Source organism: Amphiura filiformis, chromosome 6 (genome assembly GCF_039555335.1).
Source record: "Amphiura filiformis chromosome 6, Afil_fr2py, whole genome shotgun sequence".
Lineage (NCBI taxonomy): Eukaryota > Metazoa > Echinodermata > Ophiuroidea > Amphilepidida > Amphiuridae > Amphiura > Amphiura filiformis.
This window is the reverse complement of record NC_092633.1, coordinates 4,593,779-4,617,839: the sequence shown is the minus strand read 5'-3', so window position 1 is coordinate 4,617,839 and position 24,061 is coordinate 4,593,779. Positions and strand designations below refer to the sequence as shown.

The window sequence follows — 24,061 nt, the reverse complement described above, 5'->3', positions numbered from 1 at the left end:
AAATTGAAAGAAAAAAATGTTCAATTACTGCCATGGCCTGACACCGGCAAAAGTAGCCCAATTTTAGGCAAGTGGCGGCATGTTTTTTTTAAATAGCGGCAAGTGATCGTCAAAAGCCCAATTATGCGCCAAAAGCATTTTGTTGGCATCACTGGTTAATAGCTGTGAAGATGTGTTAAACCCTCTCCATGCGGGTGTCGACGGCAGACGACAAGTTTCAATTTTTTTTTAATTCAAAAATTTGAATTGTACATTTTCATGACCATATTTGGAATCGGCATGAAAAATGCATTAAAATTAGTACAAACAAGCCTAGTATTGGTTCAGTGGTTCTTGAGACAGCTCTGGATATTTTGAGAACATATCTCAAGATTAGGAACTTTTTATGTTGAAGCCTTTGACTAGCACGCAGAGCAATAAATGAATCGATTATGAATCCCTAGTTATTTGTAATCCTCTTGTGTTTTGAAACATGAAAGTTTGATATCTTATTATATTTCTGTGATTGAGAATTTCAATGCAGTTCAAGTGAAGTTTTTAACTTGGTTTCATGTTAAAAACCTAGTTCCATAAAATATAAGTCACAGGAAAACACAGTGTTTCCCGCTATTTTAAGCCAACATTAAACCACTGTGGAGTTTCTCAGTACACCTGGGTACTTTACGAATATTTAACATTTAATCCTTACATGCAGGAGATGTCATGAAGATAAAGACAGAATTTAAATCATGGAAGAAAGAGATAAGAAGGAACCACAACGAACGCATTCACTTTGTCCACTCCCTTTACCGACATTTAGTTGACATTGTTATTCATGAGGATTTACTTTGGTCAATACCCGCGTTAAATAGGTGATTGGTATTGTATTCCATGTATTTGCATGTCTTCTGGAGCGTGTGTGAAGGATGAATTGAACTAATGACCTTCCGTGCAAGCACCCTATAGGATTTTCTTTGGTGACGTGATCATCGGTCATTGATGGCCTACATCTTTTCTTCCATTTTGCCCAATTTTTCCGAACTTTGATGACTTTTTTCTCAGAGTTGGCAGTCTTTGGCACTGAAACGAGTTAGCTAGTTACGATTATACACATATAAACTATTAAATTAAACAGGTTTTATGTACGGACTCAACCGAACATTGTGCATTATTTAAGAACATTTTACATCTATTTTTCATCGAAAAAGTCACCAAAATCTCACCTTATTTGCTAAAGATGAAACTCAGCAAAAAAACGGCCGATTTTGATTACCTTTTCGATGTTTTAGAGGACATCTTTTACACAACACGATCAAGAAAACAGTTTGACTGTAGATCCCAAAACAAAGCTACTATACATGTTCAGAGCATCAGTCAAATTCCATAATCTTACTTCTGGGTAGCGTTTGTTTGTTCGTGGATGGGTTTGTTATAAATTTTTTCCAGTAATGATTTTGCCAAGCATCGATCGCGGTAAATGGATCATACATGAAAGTAAGTACCATTGATAGCTTTTCTTTTCATGCGTCAATAGATAAGCGGATTAAAACTTGGCCGATCGAAGTCGTTGTGGTTCCTTCTCATCTCTTTCTTCCATGTTTAAATCAAGTCAACAAGAAAAAATGCAATACACTGAGGCTGTAATATCAAATGATTGATACAAGCAGTTTTATGTGATTATGGACAACACTGGCATGTATTTACACCAAAATGCAACAGAAAATGTATACACTATTGTGTACAGCAGTAATATAAATGCTCAAAAAACAATACAATAGATTTGGGCATAGAAGATGATCCAATGTTATGTTTGCAATAAACATCAAATTTAATGGGTAGCAAAATCAATTTGATCAATACATTTTGTACAACCTACATTTCTTGCTACTGATATTAAAAACCTACAATGAAACAAGAGCACCAATGGTGCTGTAGCTCATTTGTTATGGGTTATGGTCAGGAATGCCATGCATAGCTATGTATAGCCATGCATACCTATGTATAGCCATGCATACCTATGTATAGCTATGTATAGCCATGCATAGTTATGTATAGCCATGCATATATGTATAGCTATGCATAGCCATGCATATGATGTATAGCCATGTATAGCTATGTATAGCCATGGATAGCTATGTATAGCCATGTATAGCCATGTATAGCCATGTATAGCCATGTATAGCTCTGTAAACAGGGCTGCCAACTTTGAAAAACACATTTAAGTATTCTCAAACCTCAAAATCAGTATTAGTTCATGGATCAGGAGTACAGTAATTTGTCTGAACTTTCCATTTTCGTATCTAATCTACTCTGCACTGATCTTACAATAAATCAGTGATTTGAGGCATAATGATACCAACATCCCGACTCTGGCTTATATAACTCACCAGCAAGTAACTCGTTTTCAAATCAATATCACTGTCTATCAAAGGCCTATTTAATAACGGGTAGTTGTAAATCTAGTAACGTATCGAAACGTATGGAAACGTATGGAAATGGATGAAAAAGGATGGAAATGGATGGAAATAGGACAGGAACGGATCGAAAAGGATGAAAATGGGTCGGAATAAATCAAAATATGACTCGAACATCTCAAAATGAGTACAATAAGAGCTCAAATTCGTCAAAATGTGTTTCACCCGTCGGTCAAAAAACAAAGCTCGTCTCCGAAGACTTCACCACTAGCTAGTGCTAGGCGATACGTGATACCAATAGCTTCTCGCATGCTTTAAGCGGCATGGAAAACACTACCAAGTTTATTCAACTTCATTTAATTATTCAATCAATAAACTCTCTTTCCAGTGGCGGCACCGGGGGCAATGGGGAAAATCGTCCCCAGTCAGAACTCTTGTCCCCTGTTTCTCCCCTCTTTATTTTTTTCTTTCTTTCTTTATTTCTTTCTTTTTCTTTTTTTTTTTTTTTTTTTTTTTCTTTTTTTCTTTCTTTCTTTTTTTTTTTTTCTTTCTTTCTTTCTTTTTTTATTTCTTTTTTTCTTTAAGTTAGGCGGGCAGCCTAACTTATTTCTTTCTTGCCATTTCTTCTTTCTTAAGTTAGGCGTGCAGCCTAACTTATTTCTTTCTTGTGCTTTCTTTAAGTTAGGCGTGCAGCCTAACTTATTTCTTTCTTGTCGTTTCTTTCTTTCTTTCTTCTTTCTCACAATTTGCTACTGCTTCCACATCCTTGATCGGATTTCGACCAAACTCAGTCACAAGCAGTATTGGGTAGCTGGCTACAAAAGTTATGGGTTGTTTAACGTTAGAGGTCATCCAAGGGGTCACAGGGGTCAACAAAGGTCATATTAACAGAAAATGCTCCGATTGAGCTGAAATTTAAATGCAATGATCCTTATGACATTCTAAACATGTTTAAAATATTTTGAAATTTATTTAAGGTTATTAAGGGGCCATTAAGGGGTCAAAGGTCAAGTTTTTCAAAATGCTCCAATTGAGCTGAAATTTTAATGCAATGATCCTTATGACATTCATAACATTTTAAAAACATTTTAAAATTCATTTAAGGTCATTAAGGGGTCATAAAGGGGTCAAAGGTCAAGTGTTCCAAAATGCTCCAATTGAGCTGTAATTTAAATACAATGATCCTAATGACATTCTAAACATGTTGAAAATATTTTAAAATTCATTTAAGGTCATTAAGGGGCAATAAAGGGGTCAAAGGTCAAGTTTTCAAAATGCTTCAATTGAGCTGAAATTTAAATGCAATGATCCTTATGACATTCTTAACAGGGGTCATACAGAGGTCAAGGGTCAAATTTTCAAAATGCCAGCTTTCCATGATCAAGGTATAGTAAAACGGCAATTAATGAAACAGTCTTATTAAAATTAATACTATCCAGTACAGTGTTGCTGCTTGATCAGATCGTCACAGTCATCCGCCTAACTTAACCTCGTGCCCTTGCAAAGGGCACAGTTGCTCTAGTTAAGTTAGGCGGGCAGCCTAACTTATTTCTTTCTTTGCGTTTCTTTCTTTCTTTCTTTCTTTCTTTCTTCTTTCTCACAATTTGCTTCTTCTGCCACATCCTTGATCGGATTTCGACCAAACTCAGTCAGAAGCAGTATTGGGTAGATGGCTACAAAAGTTATGGGGTTTTTCAACGTCGAAGGTCATCCAGGGGTCACAGGGGTCACAAAAGGTCATTTAACTGAAAAATGCTCCAATTGAGCTGAAATTTTAATACAATGATGCTTATGACTTTCTAAACATGTTAAAAATATTTTGATATCCATTAAGGTCATTAAGGGGCCATAAAGGGGTCAAAGGTCAAGTTTTTCAAAATGCTCCAATTGAGCTGAAATTTAAATGCAATGATCCTTATGACATTCTAAACATTTAAAAAAATATTTTAAAATCCAATTAAGGTCATTAAGGGGTCATAAAGGGGTCAAAGGTCAAGTTTGTCAAAATGCTCCAATTGAGCTGACATTTATATGCAATGATCCTTATGATGTTCTGAACATTTTAAAAACATTTTAAGATTCATTTAAGGTTATTAGGGGCATTAAAGGGGTCGAAGGTCAAATTTTCAAAATGCTTCAATTGAGCTGAAATTTAAATGCAATGATCCTTATCTTATCCAGCACAGTATTGCTGCTTCATCAGATCGTCACAATCATCAGCCTAACTTACCTCGTGCCCTTGCAAAGGGCACAGTTGCTCTAGTTCTTTCTTTCTTTCTTTCTTTCTTCTTTCTCACAATTTGCTTCTTCTGCCACATCCTTGATCGGATTTCGACCAAACTCGGTCACAAGCAGTATTGGGTAGCTGGCTACAAAAGTTATGTGTTGTTTAACGTCAGAGGTCATCCAAGGGGTCACAGGGGTCAAAAAAGGTCATTTTAACCGAAAATGCTCCGATTGAGCTGAAATTTAAATGCAATGATCCTTATGACATTCTAAACATGTTTCAAATATTTTAAAATTTATTTAATATCATTAAGGGGCCCATAAAGGGGTCAAAGGTCAAGTTTATCAAAATGCTCCAATTGAGCTGAAATTTCAATGCAATGGTCCTTATGACATTCTTAACATTTTAAAAACATTTTAAAATGCATTTAAGGTCATTAAGGGGTCATAAAGGGGTCAAAGGTCAAGTGTTCCAAAATGCTCCAATTGAGCTAATGAGCTGAAATTTAAATGCAATGATCCTTATGACATTCTAAACATGTTTCAAATATTTTAAAATTTATTTAATATCATTAAGGGGCCCATAAAGGGGTCAAAGGTCAAGTTTATCAAAATGCTCCAATTGAGCTGAAATTTAAATGCAATGATCCTTATGACATTTGAAACATTGAAAAAATATTTTAAAATTCATTTAAGGTCATTAAGGGGTCATAAAGGGGTCAAAGGTCAAGTTTTTAAAAATGCTCCAATTGAGCTGAAATTTCAATGCAATGGTCCTTATGACATTCTTAACATTTTAAAAACATTTTAAAATGCATTTAAGGTCATTAAGGGGTCATAAAGGGGTCAAAGGTCAAGTGTTCCAAAATGCTCCAATTTAGCTGAAATTTGAATGCAATGATCCTTATGACATTCTAAACATGTTGAAAATATTTTAAAATTCATTTAAGGTCATTAAGGGGCAATAAAGGGGTCAAAGGTCAAGTTTTCAAAATGCTTCAATTGAGCTGAAATTTAGGTTACACGTCGCTAGTCATAAGGGTCGCTAGTCATAAGGTTCTTAAGTCATAAGGGTCGCTAGTCATAACGTGTAGTTTCCTATACCATGAGTTCGCTAGTCATAAATAAAACAAAGGGTTCGCTAGTCATAAGAAAAAGGGTTCATTAGTCATAAGGTCCGCTAGTCATAATAGGAAAAAAAGGTTCGCTAGTCAAAATAGAAAAAGAGGACCGCTAGTTATAATAGAAAAAAAGGCTCGCTAGTCATAATAGAAAAAAAGGACCGCTAGTCATAATAGAAAAAAAGGCTCGCTAGTCATAATAGAAAAAGAGGACCGCTAGTCATAATGCAAAAAGAGGATCGCAAGTCATAATAAAAAAAGGACCGCTAGTCATAATGAAAAAAATCACGGCCGCTAGTCATAATATAACAAAAGGACCGCCAGTCATAATAGAGAAACACGTTCGCTAGTCAAAATATAAATTTAGGACCGCTAGTCATAATAAAAAGAGGACCGCTAGTCATAATAAAAAAAGGACCGCTAACCATAATACAATAGAAGGTTCACTAGTCATAATAAAAAATTATCGCTTGTCATGAAAGAGAAAAGGGTGTGCTAAGCCAGAGAATTAGAACTAGAGCTGTTTGATGATCTCTGCATGCTCTTTGACCTCAACTATTATAAAATATTATTAAAGGGGAGGGTAGGGGAGGGGACGAGAGGAGAGGAGCAGTTTTTAGCGTCATAGGGGCACGGGGGGCACGTGCCCCCCCATCGATCTGAAATTTTTAAAAATCCCATAGGAAAATTGCCGAAAAACGGCTTGTGCCCCCAATCAGACCCGGTGCCCCAATCATGGTCGGTGCAACCACACCCCCCCAATGTGATGACCCACGCTCGCCACTGGAGAGGAGAGGAGAGGAGGGGAGATGAGAGGAGTCTACCTAGCCTACCCCTCTCCCTTTCTCGATCCCCCTTTCCTATCCTACACCCATATAACCCATGGCGATATCTCGCTCTCTAGTTCTTACTTTTTATTAAGGCTCCTTTTTTTATTATGACTAACGGTCCTTTTTTAAAATTATGATTAGCGGTCTTTTTTTTTATTATGACTAGTGGTCCTTTTTTTTATTATGACTAGCGGTCCTAAATTTATATTATGACTAGCGAACGTGTTTCTCTATTATGACTGGCGGTCCTTTTGTTATATTATGACTAGCGGCCGTGAATTTTTCATTATGACTAGCGGTCCTTTTTTGATTATGACTAGCTTAACCTCTTTTTGCATTATGACTAGCGGTCCTCTTTTTCTATTATGACTAGCGACCTTTTTTTCTATTATGACTAGCGGTCCTCTTTTTGTATTATGACTAGCGAACCTTTTTTTCTATTATGACTAGCGGTCCTTTTTTTATATTATGATTATTGACCCTTATGACTAGCGGTCCTTTTTTTATATTATGATTAGTGAACCTTATGACTGACGACCCTTATGACTAGCGACACTTATGACTAACGACCCTTATGACTAGTGACCCTTATGACTAGCGGGTGTTCACCGAAATTTAAATGCAATGATCCTTATGACATTCTTAAGATGTTGTAAATATTTTAAAATTCATTTAAGGTCATTAAGGGGGGCATACAGAGGTCAAAGGTCAAGTTAATACTATCCAGCACAGTGTTGCTGCTTGATCAGATCGTCACAGTCATCCGCCTAACTTACCTTGTGCCCTTGCAAAGGGCACAGTTGCTCTAGTTTCCTCTTTCTTCTTTCTCACAATTTGCTACTACTGCCACATTCTTGATCGGATTTCGACCAAACTCAGTCACAAGCAGTATAGGGTAGCTGGCTACAAAAGTTATGGGTTGTTTAACGTCAGAGGTCATCCAAAAGGTCACAGGGGTCAAAAAGGTCATTTAAACGAAAATGCTCTGATTGAGCTGAAATTTAAATGCAATGATCCTTATGACATTCTAAACATGTTTAAAACATTTTAGAATTTATTGAAGGTCATTAAAGGGTCATAAAGGGGGTCTAAGGTCAAGTTTTTTCAAAATGCTCCAATTGAGCTGAAATTTAAATGCAATGATCCTTAAGACATTCTAAACATTTAAAAAATTCATTTAAGGTCATTAAGGGGTCATAAAGGGGTCAAAGGTCAAGTTTTTCAAAATGCTCCAATTGAGCTGAAATTTAAATGCAATGATCCTTAAGACATTCTAAACATGTTGAAAACATTTTAAAATGCATTTAAGGTCCTTAAGGGGTCATAAAGGGTTCAAAGGTCAAGTTTTCAAAATGCTTCAATTGAGCTGAAATTTAAATGCAATGATCCGTATGACATTCTTAACATGTTTTAAATATTTTAAAATTCATTTAAGGTCATTAAGGGGGTCATACAGAGGTCAAAGGTCAAGTTTTCAAAATGCAAGCTTTCCACGATCAAGGTATATTAAAACCGCAATAAATTAAACAGTCTCATTAAAATTAATACTATCCAGCACAGTATTGTTGCTTGATCAGATCGTCATAGTCATCCGCCTAACTTACCTCGTGTCCTTGCAAAGGGCGCAGTTGCTCTTGTTCTTTATTACTTTCTTTCTTTCTTTCTTTTTTTTTTTTTTTTCTTTCTTTTTTCTTTCTTTCTTTCTTTCTTTCTTTCTTTCTTTCTTTATTTCATGGGGGTAATACCTACGTTAATTTCTTTCTCATTCTTTCTCTCTCTCTCATTAAATTTTGATTCTTATTGCTTTTTTTTTGGCCTTTTCCTTTTCTTTCTTTCTCTTTCTTTTTGTGTCTTTTTCTTATATTTGGTATTTTGTCTTTCATTTTTCGCTTTTCTTTCTTTTCTTATCCTGTGTCTTCATTTATTTTTTTTTGTCTTCCCTATTTTTGAATTTCTTTCTTTCTTGCTTTTTCTTTTCATGCAAATAAAATTCAAATAATTGAAGGAAAAAGAACAATAAGAAACTTAATAGAAAGAAAGAAAGAATCAATTTTCTTTTAATTAATCAATTAACGCATGAAGGAAAAGAAAGAAAGAACAAATTATTCTTCTTTAATTAATATTAAAAGATATTAATTAATTAATTAAATAAACAGTTGTACTTCATTATTCTGAATGACATTACCATGTGTTGTAATTTCGTTCTGGTGCACCAGAACGAAATTCAAATTTCACGATATCTTTGCTAAACGAATTAATCTGCAAGAATTTTTTTGTACATAAACATTATGTAGCCAGAGGTTTCCAGTGATATAAAAATCTCAACTTTTTTTGAGAAAAGTGGGGGGATGAGGCTGTGGATCACGAAATGCCCTTTTAATAAACTCCACGCATTCTTTTACCGCCCAAGTCTAAAATCATAAAATGATGACCTCGGTGACCTTGACCCACTAACCAAAACAAACTTTTGCATAATGAAAATCCTCCGGTCACAATCCACACACTCTCCTCCATGCAATTAGCTACAATTACTGGATGCATAAACCTAGGGCTCAATGCTCTGTACTGCTTGGGTGACGTGCTCTCCCTATGCGCCGGTGATTTGAACATTTCTTCGTTTATTTTGTACGCTTTTTTGCAGTACCTTTGCATCAATTTCGATCCATGTTGGAATATTTTGACCCGTTACCATCCATTCTTACCCATTTCCATCCGTTCCTACCCATTTCCATCCTTTTTCATCCATTTCCACCCGTTTCCATACGTTTCGATACGTTACTAGATTTACAACTACCCATTTAATAACAGATTATACCACACCATTAGTGTTCCAATTAAGATAAGCAAACATTGCTGGGTAGATAACAGGATTTAGTTACAACAGTGGTTACAAGCAAATTAAATCAAAAAGACTGCATGATTACTCAATCCAATCTTGCATTTTCTGAGTAAATTGAATGTCAAATAATGTCCTAAAATTTGATAAAACAAAACAAAACGTATGTTTAATTAATTATTTCATTGAGAGCATTTCCATTAAATTTTCTTCCATAAATAATCACAGAGTATTATCTGTGTACAAAATAAGCGTTTTTTTAATTGTATGTTCAGATTTAATTAGCGTGTAATTTGGTTATCAGTACTACCTGCTGATGCTACAAAAACATGACCTTGCTCATGTCTACAATGTATAGTCAAACAGATAATATGCAATCTCCAACTAAATCCCCAAAAGTGTCAGGTTATGTGTATTCCCCGTCGTAAAAATAAGCCTTCTCCAATTTATCTTGTGTCAAATACTAAGCTTTCTCAAGCTAACAGTCTTCGCCTTCTTGGGGTTCAGATTTCTTCTGACCTCACATGGAATGTACATGTATCTTATGTAACCAAAAAGTGCAATAGATTGTTAGGTTTTCTTAGAACTGTGGTTGGAAATCAAAATCAAAATATCCTCCTTACGCTGTATCGTTCCCTTGTTTTACCTATTATTGATTTCTGTTCCCCAGTTTGGTTTGTTTATCGCAAAAATCACATTAGCACCTTGGAAACTATTCAACGTCGTGCCACCAGGTTCATATTGGGTCAACGGCGGGGGATCAATCATATGGGGAACGCCTCAAACAACTCAACATCATGGATCTTAACAACAGAAGGAAATATTTGTCTATCTGTTTTGCCTGTACTTGTATATTAAATTGTAACGCTTTTGGTTTCAGCAATTGGTCTGTAAACACACGCCACTCAGACAACTTAGTTTTTAATCATAATATCACACCCAAAACTGACAGTTTCAAATTTACCATTGCTGTAAATTTCCCTCGCCTATGGGCTGGTTTGCCAAATTCTGTAAAGGATCATTTTATCTTGTACATGGGCACAAAGTCTTTTAAAAACATTTGAAAACTTATTTAGTAAATAATAGTACTGAAGAGCAGGACTCTTAAATTTTGTTGTCTCGGTTTTCTGCTCAGTGACCTACTTTATCCGTCTTCATGGCCTGTGTTGGTCTGGTGGGTGGGAGTGGGGTGTTGCTGGGTGGGTTGGTTGGGTTCAGGTGGGCCGGGGAGGAGGGGGGGGGGTTAATCCATGTGTCTGATAGGTAGGGGTCACTGAGCAGATTTCCATCTTGTTATAATGTAATAATGTGTACATCCATATCGGGAGGGTGGGCTTGTCAGCTGCTGCATGTGTCTCCTTCATTTGTTGGCCTTGGGTGGATGCCGGACTCGTCCCGGGTCCCGGTCGCTTGGGGTCGTCCCTGGGTTGCCTGGTTTGGGAATGTTTTCTGTATTCCTTCATGTAGGCAATGTGGCTTGTGGATGATTTGGAGTGGCCTCCACGTGGCATGGGTCTGGTTTTTGTTCCTGGCTGGTAGGTGGGGGAGACACGTGTGATGGCTGGCGGGTGCATCCTTGTGATGTGGATGTACACACAATGTGTTTAAACAGTGCAATAGTATATCTTTTTATGTAATTGCCCCAATGTGTTGGAGGAGTCACACCTTTTGGTGACAGTGTCTTGATGCTTCTGACTCTTCCTGGCTAGCCCATTGGGTCTATTTTACTTTTGTTTCCTTTTGTATGTATTGCGTAATTTTACTTTTGCTTTTTGATGTATTTTGGCCGAATTTGTAAAATAAAATAAAATAAAATAAATCCGTTTCTGAATATACCAGGGATGTATGGTTGTGGTATAACTGGTATTATGAAACTTTGCCTTCTAGGAATTTTATTGTCATTCGATTGATATGACAAAATCAATTGGACAAGTATTAATTCAAAAGAAAATATCCTATTTTCGTCAAATTTTAACCGATTTGAATGTGTTAGGTGTCAATTTGGACTGAAAATGGGCCATTCGCCAGATTTCGTTGATTCCAGCAAATTTCATCCATAAACAAAATACTTATCCAGCACATTTCATATACCTAAACTCTTGAACAACCTCATCCTTTTCTGAAAAAAAACCCACAACAGTATAGCCTTAAATGTACCAGACAAAGCATTTGTTTACATAAAGGCTGCTATCTTTTCAGCTAATCATGATTCCAGGTCAGATCTCAGTACCAATGATATAGTTCTGATTATGCACAATTGGGAGAATTTGAGCCACTGCTTGCTCATGGCTCGTGCACAGAAGTAGGGGCCTATAGACAGCACGAGCCCAAATTGGTGCTTTATCTATTGACTTGCCGAATGTACTATCGGTCCGGCAAAGCAACACTGAAAAGCAAACATTGAAGCAAAATTCTGTTACATCTCTTTTACAAAATGCCACAGCATCTCAAGAACAAGGAGTTTGAACAGTGTTTGTAATATGATCAGCATGACAAACAGTCTGCAAAGGAGACTATTCTCTGAAATTTGGTAAAAATTTTGAACAAAATGCTCCAAAAATCACACTTTCCATCCAAATTTTCCTAGCTAAATAAGTAACAATCATGAACAATCATGCAAAGATCACTCCCTCAAATTACCAGCTCCATTACTCAAACGATGTAGCAATAGAAAGTAAAAAACATAGAAAAATCTAGACTACGACTATAGTTCATTTGCTGGCACAAATGAGCTAAAAACAAACAAATAGTTGCCACACCTGCTAGTCCAGTGAATTTAGTTGATATGCTTGATGAGAAGTACAAACCTTTCCCGTTTCCTCCCCCATAATCAATGTTTGCAAGCATTTTTGACTTTGAGAAACCCCATTGACTTTGTACAGACAGTGGTTTTGACACTAAACCTTGTTCACTAACATTGGTACAAAAATGTTACTAAATAATTGAAGTGATTTTTCTTCTGTATATTGGCCAGAAATAAAAGGGATATTTGAAGGTAATGTTAGTACTTTCTTCATTTTATCTAGAAACACTGACTGACCAAAATTCATTATTATTGTCAGAACTAGTTTATTATTATTATTATTATCATTATTATTATTATTAAAGTGTTTCTATTTTAAGTTATGGGTGTTTCTAGATTTCCCTAATTCAAAAATAGAAAAAAAACAGAAATGTTTCAATTTTCATGAAACCCTAAAAATAGAGTAAAGTCTTAAAATCATAATTCTGATCTCATATAATGGCGTTTTTCCTGCATGGGTCTATTATCCGATGTTCCCACCTTAAGTTAGATTAAATGGGACTGTGCAACAACCAGTACTGTATAATATTTTTTAATGTCTGAAAGTTTCCATGCTTTCTCCCAACCTGCACTAACCCAGTTGCTCACAACCATGACTGTAGCCTATCTGTGTAAAACAGATTGAGTGAGAACCTGCTTTAACTCTCTCCAAGCAGCAACTGCAGACGACAAGTTAACTTTTTTTTTTAATTCAAAAATTTCAAAATGTTCATGACAATATTTGGAATCAGCATGAAAAATGCATTAGAATGAACTACATGTAACATACAAACAAGCAAGCCTAGTATTGGTTCAGTGGTTCTTGAGATAGCTCTTGATACTTTGAGAAAATATCTCAAAAAACCTTTTTATGTGGAAGCATATGGCCAGGATGCAGAGCATTTAAAAATAGAAGGTGCCCCAGTAGCCTGGTAAGCTCATAACAAGCAAAAATTGTGTACAGCCTGAAGGTGCTGATAGACCTCTTGATACATTGCTGAAAAGCTCATTCTATAGAATATCAATACATACATGAATGCGAGGCAACATTATTAATGACTGACACTGGTGACTAATAATGAAGTATTTGTTTGCCATGGGCAAATGACATTTCAATAATGGTTGCATGTGAAAAATATCAATTGCTAATAGCGCGGGGCCTCAATTCATTATTTTTTCTAAATGTAAGCCGTTTTCCATAGATAAAAACAGAAATATACAGGGCAGGTCAAAAGTAACAAGCTCTTTAAATATAAGGTGTTATATTAAAAGGTGTTGTATTATCCTTAATAGAAATTTTAAAAATGGGTTACTTTAATCAGGAGATATATATATGGCAATTATACAATGACCACCAATTTTCATAGTCAACACACAGCTTTAATTGTGCAATATATGTTTGGTGTCCCCTAGGGCACTTGTGATATGCCTAGAATTGGGCTATTCCGGTTGAAATCCATACCCCCTGTGTGGGAGATTAAGGTCATGTCTTCCAGAGGGGGTATGGAGCCATTCAAAACAACTTTCACCCAATATAGACAAGCTAGTCATCATATCCTGCAATTGTTATTGTTTGAATATATTAATAATAAAAATTCCTTTAAAAAAGGAATGTGGCGCCCAATGTGAACTTGGACGTGATATGGTGAATTCCACGGTGTGTAGATTTGGTATTATAATGATTTTTCTAGGGAAGAGTAAGAGTAGAAGATGATCAAATGCAAGAGAAATGTGTTTGATTGGGGAAGGTGTTCTGACAATCCAAATATAAACTTAGTCCACCTCAAATGACCTGTAACAATTTGTGATTGACATTACTTAATTCACCTCGGATGACTTTGATCTGACATTCAACATTTTCGCTTACACCAATCATATCCATAACAATTTAACTCTTACAACTTCCTGTCAACTCTCTAATTTAAAACTCTAAATTTCTGTCTGTTTGCCTTTTTTTTTTTTTTTTATTTAGTACACTACAGTTTGTTACAATTATTACGATAAGCAAACATTGCTGAGTAGATAACAGGATTTAGTTATTTACTTAATCCAATCATGAAGGTAGTAGCTAGTACTACCTCCATGATTTTGGTCTTGGCCTTGGTCTTCAGTGTTTTAAAATACAACAATGTAGACTAGAACATGTATAATTAATATGCCGTGTTGCTTGCATACAGTTTGCCGCCCAATTGTGCCACCATATTGCAACTTTGGCAATAACCGCTATATAGATTCTATGGTAATTAGCAAACAAAAGCCATCAGTTTAAGGCCTCGTTAATTGATCTTATCACTATGGACCACAATCCCAATGGCATAGTCCAATAACCTCAATTACATAATCATAGTGCAAAATTTGACCTCAAGTTGCATAGTATGAGTTTGTGTACAAAGGATGAATGTACAAATGTATTAGGGTTTAAGAACTGTTCCCATGATAGATGAGCATGTTGTGGATCCTAGTGTATGGTCAAATGTCACCGTCTATCGGGTTCTAAGGCACACGGTAAACTGGTTGAACGCTTACAAAGGTCAGGATTTATTTGGTGTTTTTATAAATCCTAATTTTGTATTTTAAACAAAGAATATACGCTCACCATTTTATCCCGTGCATATCAGAAAACAATAATAAAATAAAATCCAAGCAAATTGTGGTTTTATTTCCGAGCTGGGCATAATTTTAGCAAAACAATTGCGAAGTCAATCTAGCAAGACTGAAATTAGAAGCAATTCACAAAGTCATGCATATATATTGTGGCGCCTCCGTGAGGCGCCACAAAAAAATGGTTGAGTTGGGATACTAACTCAAACCTAAACCTGTTAAAATTTTTTTTAATTTTAAATATAGAGGGCAGCCTATCTGCTGTGTCCTAGCAGGACATCAGTCAATATGAGACATTAAATATATTAAATGCGAGGAGCCAGGGGATACATGCCTGAGAAAATGTATAATAAATAAATAAATGGAGCTCAGACAAACTGGCATTATAATAAAGGATAGAAAAAAATCCAAAACCGTTCAGATTCGAACCAGCGCGCACTGATGATTACATGTCGTTCAGCTCACCACATGTTAAAAGAATTAACACATTCTATCAGTTGGCACAACGTCACTAGTGATAGATCACTTCATCGCATTGGTTGTTTTTGCCGGGATTTGGCTGTTCCATCTCATGCCTTCTGACATCAAGGGGATGCTTTACTGTTGCACTCAGTGGGGGAAATCACAAAACATGCCATAAAATAATTACCTCTGGATGAAACAATTCCCAAAGATTGATTTTTGATGAGGGTAATCAACTTCCAATACCAGTAATTACAAAAGAGAAATTGGTATTTTCTATGCTGAGAAGATTGACTGGAACTAAAAGGCCATGTACAAAACTGATAGTGATTTCACATTTCGCGGAAGGTGTCCCCTTTGACAGAGGTGAGTTGGGTAAGTGCAATAAATTAAACAACCCCGACCGAGAGATTGCCTACCTGTATTCTTCTTCTTGAAGTTGCTGTACTTTTTTGCTGGTTTCCTTGACTTCTCCCATCAACTGCATAGCTTTCTTATCAGTGGTGATCATATTGGCCTTAGTCAAATCCAGCTGACGCTTCAAGTTCTAAGTAGCAATAAAATTGGAAAAGTGACGCTGGGTTACAGGTGGTATGTACATATACACCCCTTAAAGCCATAATGTACGATTTTCATCGAATATTAATTTTGTTATTCATTACTCAAAATGCTGAAATAATATCAGTATAACTGTCAGGAAGGGGTTCTGTCCCTAGGCTTCACCATGAAGTTTTCAGATATTTTCTCAAAATATCAAGAGCTATCTTAAGAACCACTGAACCAATACGAGACTCGTTTGTACTCATTTGAATGTATTTTTTATGCCGATTCCAAATATGGCCATGAAAATTGAAATTTTCACTTTTTTACAACAAAAAAAGAAACTCATCTGCAAGCTAGTCCTGACCTGACAAACAAACAAAATTTGGCTGATTCTGTGCAAGTTGGGACATATGTGGCAAAAAAATTTGAAATTGAAAAAAATGAACCAATTTCATATTATAAGATCATACATTATGGCTTTAAGGTTTCTCTTTAATGCACAAGACATATTTTTGAATTTTTCCGGCAAATCCTGTAAACCCTTTTGTTTGGGAACCACTGGTATACACCACCAAGATGCAAGTGATCAGTAAACTATGACTGGTGCCATTTTTTTTAGCACTTGTCATTTTGGGAGTAAACCCTATCCCCACACTTTTTCACATCTCAGTTTAGCTTTTACAATACAGTGTATAAAAATTATAAGAATAAAAAATATTTAAATATCATAACTTTCATCACTGATACATTGTAACATTTCGATTTTTGGGAAAAATCACCTTGCCACTGGTGCAGCTTAATTCTATCGACATAGTTCTTGATAAGTGAAATTAAAGGCCTCTTGCTTTAAGAGTCACACTTGAAAAGTAATATAGTTCCTGCTCAATGTCTTTTGCATTATTCATTACGACTTTGTTCCAATAATTCAACACTACTTTTATGTAGTTAGCATTCCATACTTGTCTTAATTCATTCCCCTATGAGCCTTTCTCTGGATCATTCATTAATGCTCTGCATGCTAGCCATATACTAGTCTTCAACATACCCCAAGATCCCAAGTTTTGAGATATTTTCTCAAAATATCAAGAGTTATCTCAAGAACCACTGAACCAATACTAGGCTTGTTTGTACTCATTTATGGTCAAATATGGTAATGAAAATTGACAAGTTCTGGGAAATTTTTGACTTTTTTTAAAAACTTGTCGTCAGCAGTCGACACCCATGGAGAGAGTTAAGATGTGAATGTTCCAAACAGCAGTGCTTCAAGTTGTCAGCTAAGTATTCTCTAATGTTGACTTATTAATCCCAATCCTCTCCACCCGGGTGTCAAATGCAGACGACAAGTTCCATATTTTCTTTAAAAATTCAAAAATTTCAGAAGTGTAAATTTTCATGACCATATTTAGAATCAGCATGAAAAATACATTAAAATGAGTACAAACAAGCCTAATATTGGTTCAGTGGTTCTTGAGGTAGTTCTTGATATTCTAATAAAATATCTCAAAACTTGGCAACTATTTAGATGGAAGCCTATGGCTAGCACGCAGAGCATTAATCTTGCTACATGTATGTGTCTCCTGTCGCTTCATTGTCTGTGTTTGTTTTCTACTGTGTGATGTGATTCTCATAAAAACAGCTGCACACAGACATTTATAATACTTATGTTTTCATCATCAAAGGTAATAGTCCCAAACAAAAATGTTTGGTAGACTCATAACCGGTGCGATCTTACCTTTCCGATGTTGATTAAGATACTTCTTGCATCGATCCCGAGATGCGGAAAAACCAATAGTCATTTTGTCCCACATAAATGAATAAATAACAAAACCCCCGATCCCCGAGTGGACTCACCCATTCGGTGACGTCACACTACGATAATCACCCCTTATCCGACTTGGGCAGCCCCTACTCGGCCAAACTTGTAGGGGCGGCGGGGTCGGGATAATCAACATCGGAAAGGTAAGATCGCACCGGTTATGAGTCTACCAAACATTTTTGTTTGGGACTAGACTCAGTACACCGGTCGATCTTACCGCTTCCGATGTTGATTAAGATACTTCTTGCATCAACATCTGAAAGATCGATCTAGCAAGTAACCGACGGATGGAGGTACAAGATTGGCCAGCATCTGATAAGGATCGGGAGAGTGGGTAGCATGGTAATCGCGAGGTCAAACTATTTCCCCCCTCACGGCCGGAAACAGAAAGACTACGTGAACAGACAAAAACCCTGAACTGAAAGTTCAGTGGTTAAGAATAGAAACACTGGTTCTTACCATGTTGGAATTCTGATTGTCCGCGAAACGCCTGATACCCAACCACCATATTATCTCCGCAGAATAGCCCTGGAGAACTTATCGCCTGGTCGTTGGTTTACGCTTTTGTAGTAAACCGTGGAAAAGGACGACGGGTTCTTCCAAGACACAGCCTGACAAATCTCTTCTATGGGGACCCCCCTATGGTAGGCCCACGAAGATGAGATAGATCTGGTTGAGTGGGCCTTGGGGCGAGCGTCTTTTGCCGCCCCCGAGTCCACTAACACCTGGACCAGCCACCGTGCCAGAGTCTGTTTAGCGGCTGGACCGTGCGGTTCTGCGTGAGTGATAAATAAGCGGTCATGAGCCCCTCTTAAGGTTTGTGTTCGGCCAAGGTAGTGCTGTAGCGCCTCACGGGCACCACAACCTGTCTTCGGCTATTGACGAACCCTGCCCAATATTGGGGAGGAAGAGGGGCGAGTGTCGGAATGTACTTCGCTCATTTTTGCAAGGAAATCCGGCGAAGAAACAGCGTCGCTCCGTTGTTAGTAAATACGGAGGCTGACTTCGAGACTGCGTGCAACTCTGAGCAGCGCCGTCCCGAAGCCAACGCCAGAAGAAAGGCCGCCTTAAGAGTGACGTATTTAAGGGTCGCTTTTGACAGGGGCTCAAAAGGGGACCCTTAATATACTCCAAGACTGTGTTGAGGTCCCATGGAGGGACCACCTTCCTTTCGGGCGGGCGCTCGTTGAACATACCGTCGAGAAGAAGACTTAGGGACCCATCTGAATTGATAGTCGACCCGCTTCAAATCCCGATGAATCGAGAGAATGGCTGACTTATAGTTGGCTATCGTTGCCTGCTGAAGTCCTGACCTGAACTTTTCTGTCCGAACATCTGCCACTAGAGGCACAGGGGCTCTAGTGGGAGATGTATTTCTCTCATCGCACCATGCGTAGTAGGGAGCCAAGCGCTGACTATACGTGCACGGAGGGTAGACTCTCGCTCTACCCCGGCGATGAGAGAAGCAGCTTCTGATGAAAAGCCTCCCTCCGCCGCACGTCCCCTGATACGGGCCATGCAGCTAACTGCAGGTGCTCTAGTGGTAGACTTGGTACCTCTCCTCCGGGCATCCGGAGTAGATTTGGTAACTTTCGGGAGTACTCGCGGCTGAGCCGCTAGTAGATCCACCTCAGGTGTTTCGGCCCGAGCGGTGCTATCAGAATGACGTTGCAATCCTCCCTCCCGATCTTGGTCACCACCCTTGCGAGCAGTGAGATCGGGGAAAGCGTAAGCAGTCATTCCTCCCAGTCTCTGGACAGAGCGTCCACGGCGAATGCCTGTGGGTCTGCGACCCTTGAGCAATACACGGCAGCTGATGATTTCGATGAGATGCGAACAAATCTATCGAGGGGTGGTACATCACCTCGAAGATCGTCTGGGCGACCTGCGGAGCAAGGGACCATTCTGTAGGTCCCGACACCTTTCCTCGTGACAGATCGTCCGCGAGGATGTTGGTGACTCCGCTATGTGCATCGCTCTCAACGTAATCTGCCTGGCCTTGCACCACCCTATCAGGCGTAGTGCGTGCAGGCATAACCGTGGTGACCTGGTGCCCCCTTGTCTGTTGAGGAAAGCCACCACGGTTGTGTTGTCTGTTTGGACAACGATATGAGAGCCCACGATCACCTTCTCGAAATGCTGGAGAGTTCTCTCCACTGCCCAAAGTTCGAGAAGGTTGATATGGAACTCCGTCTCCGTGGCCGACCATAGGCCCGAGACTGAGTCCCGTGGATGTGGCCCCCAGCCCAGCTTTGACGCGTCGGTCGTCACTACGTGGCCGCACCGCTGGTGCAGGAAACCTGACACCTTGAGTCAAATTGGGCTGATGGGTCCACCACCAGAGTTCCTCTCGCGCGATCTCCGACATCGAACCGCGAGGGATATTGGGTGACGACTGGGCCTGTAAAAGGCTAGAAGGTGTAGTTGTATAGGCCTCATGTGAAAGCGGCAGTGCACGTGCGAGGTCTACCATACTGGCCATAAGGCCCAAAACCTTCATCCATGCCACAGCGGGTGCCCCCTCTGACTCGGCCAAGCGTCGGGCCCACCTCGCCATGTTCGCCACCCTCTCGGTGAGGGCACCGCGATCCCTCCTTGAGGTTGATCTGGGCCCCTAAGAATAGTGGTGTCTCGCGTCGGGACCAAATTGGATTTCTTGACGTTGATCAGAAATCCCAGGTCCCTTACCGTCACGGACTACTAACTCCACGAGACACTGTGTCTCCAGCGGGTGCGTCCGTAAATGAACCAATCGTCCAGGTAGCAACACATGTTGACTCCCCTGCGCTTCAGGTACGCTGCCACCGCCCTGACCAGGAGCGTAAACACTCTGGGGTGGTGGAAAAGCCGAATGGCAGGCATCGAAACTGGTAAGTTTGACCCTGTACCTTGAAGCGTAGAAACCTCTGATCTTGAGGTGCGATCGGAACATGCAGATGTGCGTCCGAGAGATCTAGCGATGCCGCCCACATACCCTTGATGGGGCAGGCTAGCACCGGCGAGAGTCTCCATTCTGAACCTCTTGGGCCTGATGAACTCGTTCAACGGCTTGAGGTTCAGAATGGGCCTCAATCGCCGGTCTTCTTTGGAGCCAGAAAAAGCGTGCTCCAAAACCCCTTGGTGAAAGGGGGGTAGACCGGACAATCGCTTGCTTCGTGAGAAGCTGAGTGACCTCTGACAGTAGTGCCCGACGCTGAGGGCCGTCTGGCGGCACTACCGTGGACCTCTGAATCGTGCAGGCGCACGAGGGTGGCTGGTAAATTCCAGCCTGTAACCCCCACTGACCACTGACAATACCCAGGCGCCGGTGAGATGGCATGCCATCTCTGGGCGTAATGCAATAGCGGCCGCCCACAGGGGAATCCCTGTGGGAAGTCCAAACCTGCCGGCATGGACTGTCGACCGCCGTGCCCTCAGGACCGATCTGGTTTGCCACCCTTAGAAGAACGGCTCTTCTTAGGGGCTTGCCATCTGGTCCAGCACTACTCTTTGCGCTTCCCAGTTTTTTGGGAGGTGCTGGAGTAGCCTCGGGCTCGGTGTAGTCTGTGGTGCTGCGTCCTGCTGAAGCCGGAGCTGGCGCTGAAGAACGCTTAGAAGACTTCTTCTTCTTGTGCTTCTTCTTCGCCTTACTGCCCTTCCCTTGGTCAGGGCAGCCTCCGACTTCTTCAGAGTGCTCTCATTGGTGGCCTTCTTTGCCCGGTCCTCAACCGTGGCGCAAAAGGCCTGTCCAAAGAGTAGCCCCTGTCCCACCGAGTCTGACTTCTTCATTGCATCAGCAAAGTCGAGCCGTAAGTTGACTGGAGGGACAGACAGGCATTCTCCGGCGGCGAGATGACATCCTATGGGCTAGGCCCATAGAACTCTCGTTGAGGTTAGCTGTTAGCACCGCTAACAGATTAACCTCATGGAAGAGTTCGGCGTTGCCCGTGGTCGTTCGCTACCTTCCTACCGAGGTGCTCGGCAAGCGTGGTAGCGGCGCTAGAGAGACTCTGATAGCGGCGTGCTCGCTTATCGATGAGCTTTAGCTCCTCCTCCCACTGGGGAGAACGACCCGTCGCCTTGGCCGCTAGCGGCAGGCGCTAACAACGTCTGGATCCATGTCAGGGACCCTGAGGTAGGTTTCAGTAGTCCTCCTGCGAAACACGCGGTGGAAGCGCATGCAAGCACGCGGCGTCAAGCTCCAGCGAGCCTGACAGCCCTACGAAACCTACCCTTGAGGTCCGCCGGGGAATGCAAGTGCGGGCGACCCTTGTGTGGACGCCGCTTAGCTGGGCATCCTACTGAAAAGATGCCCTGGTCCTCCTGAACGGACTCCTCCTGAGAGAAAGCCAGGCCCAAACCTTGGGCCACACGGCTCATCACCTCAGCGGTGTCCGCAGGCAGACCATTGCTAGCGAGTTCCTCACGGGGAAGCGGGGGAAGGATACCTGAAGCTAGCTGTACAGTCTCATCAGACTGTGAGTCGCTACTGGTTTCATCTTCCGACTCCTTTCCCTCGCCTTCAGACTCTGACTCACTCTCTGATGAGGAAGAGATCTGACGACGGGCATCTGAAGGTGGACAGGGAGGTGTCGCCACCGTGTGGCTAGCCAACTGAACACCAGCAGAAGCGGGAGTACTCCCGCTAGACCCCGAGATGCTAGCTATAGCACCCCGGGCTCCGCACGCTCTCGCTGCTGTCGCCCTAGCCATAGCAGTGTGCGGCCTACCCTGAGCTGTATCAGGGTTAGCCACTCGCCGCCGGTTGGGTAACAACTGGTGGTACTGCTTGCCCAACGCTAGGCGGCACTTGCCACGGTGGAAGACCGTGGAAGAAACCACCCTGCGGCGGATACCACGGGGCATACCCTGTTGGTAGCTGACCCTGAAAGGATCCGCCACCAGGGAAACCCCATGGAACGGCAGTACCAGTACCGCCCCCCCTGTTGCCACAGAGACTGTGGTAACCAGGACGAGTACTGCGGTACCTGCGTGGTTGTAGCGTAGGTGCCCGGTAGGGCTCCCGGCTGCGTACCACTGTACCCATGCCTCACAGCGTTCCCGCTAGAGGATCAAGCCGTGTATGGGTACCCCGCTATACTGGCTGTCCCTTGGCTAAAAGGAGCTTGCCTAGTATCACGGGTAGCTGAGCGTGTATACCCTCGATCAGTCACCTCGCTACCTGAATAGGCAGTATCAATCAATGGAGCCATGCTCCGCTGAATAGATAGTGATCGATCATAAGAGGGTAATTGACCCATTGACTGTAATGGATCACCCACGCTCTGCTGGCTCTCGAGGACATAAGTGGGTTGTTGATCAGCCAGGCTGTTCAAACTACCTACCCTAACCTCTTGAGCCTCGCCCAAGGTCGCTGTGTGTGGCGGACCACTCACGGCAGCTATGGGCGCGGCGTGCATAGTGGCTACCACTGAAGTCAAGCCGTGCTCGTCTCGGTAGCTGCCACTGTTTGCACTTGGGTCGCTGTCCCGTGAGAGACTGCGAGCCCAACCCGTATAGCCGCTAGCCAGTCCCGGAGGACAGCCGGCAGCCATTCCAAGGCCCAGGGAATCACTTTCGGCGGTCCCACCATGGAACGCTGCCGTGTGACAACCCCAGTTGGTTCTGCTAAGACTACACCTGAAGCGTTAGCCCCGGTATCGTCTCTGCTAAACCCATGCACGTTTTCATTCGACCCTTGCGGGGAACGAAAGGCGTGCTGCGTGCCGTGGATCAACCCAGGCAAGCCCTGGGTTCCACTGGCACGCTGCGTGCTACAGACCGGCCGAGGCAAGTCCGCTGCACGCTGTATGCTAGATTCAACCCAGGCAAGCCCGGGTACCCTTGGCATACTGTCCGTCGCCGGCTACTTCGCGGGTGCTAGACCCGCTGGTTCGCCAGCAATAGACGGGTGTCCACCTGCAAGAAGCTCGCTAGAGATCTCACTGGTAGACTGGTACTCGCCTGTTAGGGCAAGTACCGCCCTGCTGCCTGCTACTAGCTTAGACGTAAAGTCAGTGCTTTTCGCTGGCTGCTAGGCCTTCGGGCTCGCTAGCAGTCCCGGAGGGTCCGCCTGCTTGCCCGGGACCGGAGCCCCAGAGGTTACCTTAGCGTGGCCCTTGCCGCCTCGCTAGTACCTACCATATCAATCTTACCTGTAGGCTTCTGTTTCTTAGTCTTCGTCTTCTGTCTGTGTCGAAGACCTAAACGAGCGCTACTTTCTAAATCCTCGAAGTGGATGTCCGATAAGCCTATGCAAAAGGAAGCACACTTATTTGATTTAGAGCAATCCCTGTGGGAGTAGCAGAGTGGATGCGGGTCCCACTCTGGCACAAGGGAAGGGCATGATTGACAAGGCCTAGACATTGTAGTAATCGGGAGCGTACAGCACTACCCCCGAACACAAGCTCAAGCCCAATAAACAGACCCACACGCACAGTGGCTGACGCTGATGTAGTGGTATGATATAAAA

The 24,061-nt window shown here is 41.3% G+C and overlaps 1 protein-coding gene across 1 annotated transcript in view; it reads right to left on the bottom strand.

Annotated features, from left to right (window-relative positions):
• Positions 1 to 24,061, bottom strand: part of LOC140154852 (citron Rho-interacting kinase-like) — a 134,034-nt gene that overhangs the window by 80,619 nt on the left and 29,354 nt on the right. The window contains exon 7 of the mRNA XM_072177500.1: positions 15,671 to 15,798. Coding sequence (XP_072033601.1) covers positions 15,671 to 15,798 — 128 coding nt within the window. The remainder of the gene's footprint in view (positions 1 to 15,670; positions 15,799 to 24,061) is intronic.